We start from the raw sequence: 8,017 nt of genomic DNA on the forward strand, positions 1-8,017 counted from the left end.
CTGTTCCCTCATCATTCCCTTGCTGTTCCCTCACTGTCACTGTTCCCTCACCGTTCCCTCATCGTTCCCTCACTGTTCCCTCACCATTACCTCATCATTCCCTCATCGTTCCCTCACTGTTCATTTATCGTTCCCTCACCGTTCCCTCATCGTTCCCTCACTGTTCATTTATCGTTCCCTCACCGTTCCCTCACCGCTCCCTCATCGTTCCCTCATCGTTCATTTTCCATTCCCTCACTGTTCCCTCATCATTCCCTTGCTGTTCCCTCACTGTCACTGTTCCCTCACTGTTCCCTCATCATTCCCTCGCTGTTCCCTCATTTTAAAGGTTTAACTTCCTGTTTTTCTACATCGAATGAAAGAAAGGGGAAAATGTCACATTTAGCCAAAACCTGAAGCTAAAACTAGCATCTATGCTAACGGGCTACATCATGCTAAGCTAGTTAGCATAAATACTGATGTTGTTTCCTTTCTTCGGCTTTAGAACCCAGTTATTTTTAATATTTTAAATGTAATGTTATTTTATTACACATTGAAATAAACAAGTAACTCCGACAAATAGAATGAGGAATATAAAGATCAGGAAGCTACAAAAATAATGAAACAAATTTAGGTCACAGGATAAAAAAGAAAATAATCTTTACGTTTATTAGATCATTTTCAGACGGATCCTTCCCTACATGTAGAAATTGTTCCAGTTCTTTAAAGTGGTTCTCATGTAAATGAATTGGAGTCGTGATCTTCTCCATTTCACACGTTTCTTCATGAAATGTCACAATTCAAAGAGGAAAAACATCCAGAAGTCCAGAGAAACTCATTTCCTCTCCAAAATGTTTTATCACTGCATTTTAAACAGAATCAGAATATTTATTTTAGATTTTGGTCATTTTCAACTTTTCCATAAACAGCTAAAAATAAAAAACACACAATGCTGAAAAAATACAAGACAAAACTAGAAAACAGAAATAAATAATATTTAAACTTCTGTCAAATGGCAAAAAAGTAAAAACCAACAAGAAGTGAAAGTCGAGGCATAAGTTTATTGTCTTGCGTTTTATTTATAAAGTATCATCAGCTCCACACAGCAGAATCTTTTCTGTATATTTTGCTAAAAATCTCCAAGAACTTCCAGTTTAAACATAAATTAAAATTATTATATCTTATTAGCAAATAATTTTTATTAATTGTTTAAATTTAAACAGTTTTGTTCCTGAATCCCTCTGGAGCAAAACGTTTGTTATTAATCCCAGTAATCCTTCTGACTTAATTCATATTTAATATTTAGTCGTTTTCTATTTTCAGTTATCTGCCGGTGATGTAGGTCAGTTTTTATTCATCTGGATTAGTTTTGCACATCTGGTCTGTGGCATCCGACTGAAATGATTTTATCAGAACAGGATTCTGTTCGGCTGAGACAACCTGCATAAATAAAGGTTAAATTAAAATAAAAATCATGTAAAAGTAGATGAGATTAACTCTGTTTATGATTAGATAAGTTTAGATTTGTGAGCATTAAAAACAAGCTTTAATTTAATTGGATAACATCAAAACTGCTTTTAGCTTTTCATAAAGTAAAATATGATTCAGTATCATCAGCATAGTAACGAGCATTATTATGCATGTGGGACATTTTTCTGCAGTAAATCAAATGTTCCTGTCTGCAGGTTTAATGAAGATAATAAAAGTTGTTCATCAGCAGAGATCTTTTCTGCAGCCGTGACTCGGCTGAATTGATCTGAACGAACAGTTCACAGCTCGGAGCTGTAACAGGATTGTCCTAGTCGATGTCCGGCTCTGAGGACGAGGCAGCTGGAGGCGGACCGGTCTACCTGTGATGGACACTTTCAGCCCCATCGCCTGCAGGAAAACAAAAATAAACGTGTCGTCACCACAGAAACGCCACCAGAGCGGACAGTAACGACTCGCTGGCCTTTTTCTGCTCTAAAGGTGACCCGTCAGGACGGATCAGTGGCCTATTCAAAGCTCATCCCATGTGCTCCACAAAGTCATTCTTAGATAATCAGATTTTGCTCAGTTCCTTCCATCTCAACGTTTACACTCGCACACGAGAATAGCTGCAAACAGACGTGCATCTTTGAAAAGCATCAGTGGAGCCTCCTGCACAACTGACAAGAATACAGCAAACGGTTTCTGGTTTGAGTCGACATCAAAACACTTATCTTCTCCAGCACACTGCAAAAACACAAAATCTTACTTATCAGTTAGTTTTATCTTTTTTAAAGTGCAATAAGATACAGGAGCTTCTTTTAAGTCAATAATTCCCTAATATTGATGAAAAAGTTCTATTTCCATTAGCAGATTATTTCACATAAACATGAGAAAAATGTCTTGTTATAAAACTTAAATAATCTACCAGAGGAACTAGAACTTTTTCATCTATATTAGGGAATTATTCACTTAAAGCAAACTTCTAGTTCCGTCTGAAAAGTTACTTATGAATTAGTTTTATATTATTTCAGGTTTACTAAGATATTTGCAGTAGAAACTAGACCAAAAATACTTGGTAACATTTTGTGTTTTTTTGCAGTGCAGGGCATACAGAGCTGGAACTCAGCTGGGGTTGCTAGGTAACAGGCAAGAACTCAGCTGGGGTTGCTAGGTAACGACCTCGGCTGAAGTTGCTAGGTAACAGGCTGGAACTCAGCTGGGGTTGCTAGTTAACAGGCTCGGCTAGCGTTGCTAGGTAACAGTGCAGTGTGACTCAACAATCGAGAGGTTTTTGAAAGGGCTCGTTTTCCAGACACAAAGAAACTTGAACTTATTGATAAAAATCTGCTGGATGTTTTTTTAAGAGTTTGGGTCGTTTGTAGAAACAGTTGAAACCTAAAGTGTGAATTTTGTTTTCTGTGGTTCCCTTCATGAGATGAGGTGATTTTTAGGCGTTACGGGAAAATGAACAGATTGTAGAAGTTACAGGACGGCGGATCTCAGGGGAAACGTTAAAACGAAGCCTGCAGGTGGCGCTGTGATCTCTAACAGTCCAGGCTGGGATTCGAACCCGGGACCTGGTTGCTGCCGGGCAGCAGCTCTACCAGATCCACCAGTCGGAGGGCGAACAAAGAGCCCAACAGGCAGGAAATGAGAAGTAGGTCATGAGTGGAGAGACGGAGAGACGGCAGCGTGAAGCCGAGACGTGTCGTCCTCCAGAGACGAGACGTCTCCTCAGAAACCTTTCATCTGCTGCTGGATCCACTTCAAACCGCTCCGAGGATCGATACCAGCTCTGACTGCGACCCCAAACACACACACACACACACACACACACACACACACCCCGCTCTGATGGAACCCTGGTGGGCATTTCACACCTCACCTCACCTGTCAGGTGTGACCCCCTGAAGCTCCGGGTTCATCCTGGAGCTGCTCAGTCTGACCTTCACTTCACCTGGACAGGAAGATCCAGACGCAGCAACGAGCCGGAAAAATGTTTCACTTTTCTGGAAAAGTTTATTTTCTAGAAATGTTCTGATGTTTTGGCAGAAATCTGCCTTGACCTCAGAACACCAGACTATCCTTCCCCTCATCTCTTTTTAACTTAGTTTTGTAATCAAAGGAGGATTGACTCCAGAGCTGCTTCTTTTGAGTTTTTTCTTCTAAAATTTCAACTTTTCAAACTCAGAAATTTTTGTTTTTTGTAGAAATTTTTTTATATCTTGGCAGAAATGTACTCCTTGTTTTCTACTTACTGTGTCACTAATATGTCTCCATATAATTCATATTCAGGTCTTTATTCGTGTCCCAGTGGGACAGTAAAATAATCATGATGAGATTTAATTATCAGCTTGAGCTGATAATTAAATCAGTCTCTTGTACTTTTTCTTCGCTGCGTTTATGTTCAGCTCTCCAGGATTCGCTTCCCTTCTGATGTTTTAGTGGTGTAGCAAAGAAAAAGTTCCCCCTGGAAACAGATTACTGGCAACACGTTCCGAGGTTTAAAAATAAAATCTGGTGTACAGAAAATGTTTCTCTAACAAAAGCAGAAAACATGCAGCATCTGTATCTTTCCTCTGATTGTCTCGCTGATAAACTTTCTCTAAACTTCCTCCAGGTCACGTTTTGCTGCTGAAAGCTTCTTGGAGTTTAAGTGAACCTTTGAGTTGCGTCGAGGGAACGGAGCTCTGGGTCTGCTGGTTGGTCTGTTTCTGGTCTCTGCTGAGAGCCGGTTGAGCTGCAGGCAGCAGGATGGATGTTTATTGATCAGCAGAGGGATGGAGGACGTTGTTGGCCTCAGCAGGCCTCCAGACTGGAGGAGGCTGTGGGGAATATCAGCCTTTTGGGTCCGTTTTTCTTCTGCATGTTGCTTTTCTTCCAGTCTCTCCCTGACGGATTAAAAGCAGCTCAGTTTGGCTGTTCGTTTCCTTTTCTTTGAAGCATTGATCCGACCCGTTTTCTCTCCACTCATGAGAGTTTTGATCGTTTCTGTGAGCGGATGCCGGAGCAGCAGACGGTCTCTAAATGACTTCTGCTCTTCGTTTTCATCACCTAGTTGCGTGTAAAGCTGTCATCAGAGCGGTCGGTGGCGGCTGTGTGTTATGAGGTCAAACTATTCCTGTCAGCAGCTGAAAAGGTCGTCGATACTCAGGTTTCACCATCCAGCAGAGGTTGACCCGATTATGAACGAACCATTCCTCTGGTTTATGGGTCGGCTCCGTATCTGCAGCCGTCGCTTCATGAGTTCAGGAAAACAATGGAAGACGAAACGCCGGATTCTGAAATGAATGTTTTCCTGTTTTTATTGTGGAAGTTAAAGTAAAACCCAACCTGCCTGGGAACGTTGAGGTTTGCTGAGTTTTGCAGATGAATGTTTTAGTGACTGTGGTTCTGCTGACGACCCGGTTTGGACCAAACTTCAGCTGTTGTCTCGTCTCCTCCTGTTGCTCCAGACTTCCTGCGGTCCAGCCGGATGTCTGCAGAGCGTCGGCTGAAACTCTGAAACATGCATGAAAAACAGGAAGCGACCCAGATGGCGGCGATTAGTCGGATAAAACCCGAGGCTTTTAAAGCCGAACAGGAGGAAGTGCTGCTTAAACTGAGCTAACGCTAAAACCAAAGTGATGCTGTTTTCACGTCGGACGTGTTTCACACGTCAAAAACTCGTCTGATGCTTCCAGTCAGACCGTTTGCAGTTTGAAGTCAGACTCTTGACTTTTTGCTCTGGCAGCGCGTTGTGACGAATCATCGTTTTCCGCTGCTGGTCTCTTTATGCAGGTGGAACTGAAAGTGAAACCAAAATAATATCATGCAGGGAATCTTGTGCAGTCGTAACGGAGGCTCAGATAGCTGATAACGGCTCGGCGCGCGTTGAACAAAACGTTGAGAGTTTCTGGGTTTTATTTGCTCAAATCAACAGAATGTTTCCTAAGCCAGCCGTACGCTGACGACGGTCGCTGACGACGGTCGGTCGCTGGCGACATCGCTGACGACGGTCGCTGACGACGGTCGGTCGCTGACGACGGCTGCTGACGACGGTCGCTGACGACGGTCGCTGACGACGGCTGCTGACGACGGTCGCTGTCAGCGATGTTTTCGTCTCAGCTGAGCCCAGTTTGATGACCTGCTGACCCCCATCTCCTGCAGACTCCACCTACAGGCCACTACGTCACATCGCACAGTCTCTCTGATCTCTGATTGGTTGACGCTCTGCGTTGAGCGGCTAAAGTTCAGATTTTCCATCTCCAGCGTCGGACGTGTTGGACTCAGTTTGAACGCTGGAAAAGCTTCGGAGCGCCAGACACGCCGTGACGTCTCGATGCGTCTCGATTCGTCCACATGGACCTTGAATATAAACCAGACGCTCCAAAAGTTCGGTGTGAACACAGAATAACGCTAAAACAGAAGTGATGCTAAAAATACTTTATTGGTCCCAACTGGAAATTAAATGTTGCTGTAATTCACATTGATTAAAATTATTTTATCTGCTGATGGCTCTTAAAATGTAAGACGTGATAAACTTACTAGCATAACTTCTGGCTTAGCGTAGCGTCTGCTGTTTCTGTTGCAGTTAGTTGACCTTTCTGGGCCTCCGTAGAAGCGATCCCTCTGCGTGGATCTCCTCAGACTCCTGAGTCTCTAACGGCTCAGAAAACCTCAGGACTCGTCTGATTAAACGCTAGAAGCAGCGAGGACGACCTCACTCCGTCTGCCGCTTTAGTTCATGACGAATAAATAAGGACAAATAAAAACAAACCTTTAATTTGCTTTGGCTCCTGGTCCTTCAGGCGTTTACCCTCCACTGCAGCTGATTGTCACCTTTTATCACGAGGAAGTCTGGATTTTATGACCTGGAGACGATCATGGATCGTTTCCGGTCCAGACTCACCAGTGGAGCTCGCTGTTCGCTCCCTGAACGCCGCCGCGTCTCATCCTGTCTGTAAAGCCGTAACTTCCTGTCCGCCATCATCAGTGACGTCTGCATGTCCGGCCGCCGCCAGCAGAGGTCATCATTAGTGCTGATTAAAGCCCCAGAAACATCCTTGATTAGCCTCATCAGCGCCCCGGTGATTATATTCACATTTTTCTTCTTAAGTCATTGATTATGCCGACCTGCTGTCAGAAATTATATATAATAGGCTCCATTCGTAGATAAAATATGTTCTTTTTGTTCTGTCTTTAAATCCTGATTGTGCAAAGAGAAAGTGTGCGGCGAGTCGACCTTACGATCGACCAGCTGCTCCTGATTTCACCTCCTCTGGTTGGAACCTCGAAGTTTGAGCCCAAACTGACCCGGTAGCCCTGAAACGTCTCCGGTTCTCCTGCAGGTGCCAGCCTGCCGAAGCCCCAGGTGAAGACGGCGTCTCTGGGCCAGGCCGGGAAGGCCCGCTCCCCTCTGCTGCCCGTCTCCGTACCGACGGCGCCGGACCTGCAGGACGAAGGCGGAGCCAAGCCGGCAGAAGACCCGGCCACCAACGTGAGTCAGAAAGTCACAGAACCAGAAAAGGTTTTCTGCACGTTTTACCTCCAACTGCAACAAAGTCACTTTGTAGCAAAACCAAAAATATGATTTAAGTTTAAACGGATCACAACCTGCTGGTTTCCACCAAGCAGCAAAAACAAACTGAGAGTTAAACATCAGGAGGTTCTGGGGAGAAAACTGACGAGTTCAGGAAATGAAAGCAGGAAATTTATTCTCATTATGTTACAACTTTTATTACTGGCACTTTATTTTAGTATTTTTTATTCCTCTCATGTTAGGACCTCATTCTTCTCCCACTCTGGGATTTTTACAAACTTATCCTCACATTATTGCAAGTTTATTTTCATATTTTTACATCCTTTCTGTCGTATTAACACGACTTTATTTGGTCATAAAATTACTATTTTCTTGTAATTTTATGTCCTCATTTTATTATGATTTCATTTTGTGACTTTTTTCTCTTTCTAAAAACAGAATCCTGTTAGTTTGGCGCTAAAACTGCATGTATAATAAAAACAAACCGTTTAGTTTCAGTCGTGTTGCTTTTGTGACTCTGAACAAACCTCGTTTATCAGGACTGAAGCTAAAACAGCTGTGAGGTTTGTGGCTGAGCTCTGGCCTAATCAAAGTAAATGACTGAGACAAAGCAGATATCGACTCTTCTCTGCTCGGCTGCTGATTGTAGGAAAGATTCAGAGCCAAACCTGAAGAATCGTCTCAGTTTTAACAGAAGATTCTTGAAAAGTCCTTCATCCTGTCAGAGTTTTGCTTTCAAAGCCTCAGAAGCTGAAGGAGACGTTTGTTCAGGGCTCTGAGGTGAGACAGGTGAGACAGGTGAAACACAGGTGAGACAGGTGAGACAGGTGAAACACAGGTGAGACAGGTGAGACAGGTGAGACAGGTGAAACAGAGGTGAGACAGGGGAGACAGGTGAGACAGGGGAGACAGGTGAGACAGGGGAGACAGGTGAAACACAGGTGAGACAGGTGAGACAGGGGAGACAGGTGAAACACAGGTGAGACAGGTGAAACAGGTGAGACAGGGGAGACAGGTGAGACAGGTGAAACACAGGTGAGACAGGTG

At 43.7% G+C, this 8,017-nt stretch overlaps 1 protein-coding gene across 1 annotated transcript in view; it reads left to right on the plus strand.

Annotated features, from left to right (window-relative positions):
* dcc (DCC netrin 1 receptor) overlaps positions 1-8,017 on the plus strand; it is a gene marked incomplete at its 5' end in the record, with an annotated part of 74,270 nt that overhangs the window by 54,000 nt on the left and 12,253 nt on the right. The window contains one exon of the mRNA XM_015019858.1: positions 6,780-6,928. Coding sequence (XP_014875344.1) covers positions 6,780-6,928 — 149 coding nt within the window. The remainder of the gene's footprint in view (positions 1-6,779; positions 6,929-8,017) is intronic.

Source organism: Poecilia latipinna, unplaced genomic scaffold (assembly GCF_001443285.1).
Source record: "Poecilia latipinna isolate Pla-1442-1.1 unplaced genomic scaffold, P_latipinna-1.0 Scaffold2490, whole genome shotgun sequence".
In the NCBI taxonomy this organism is placed as follows: Eukaryota; Metazoa; Chordata; class Actinopteri; order Cyprinodontiformes; family Poeciliidae; genus Poecilia; species Poecilia latipinna.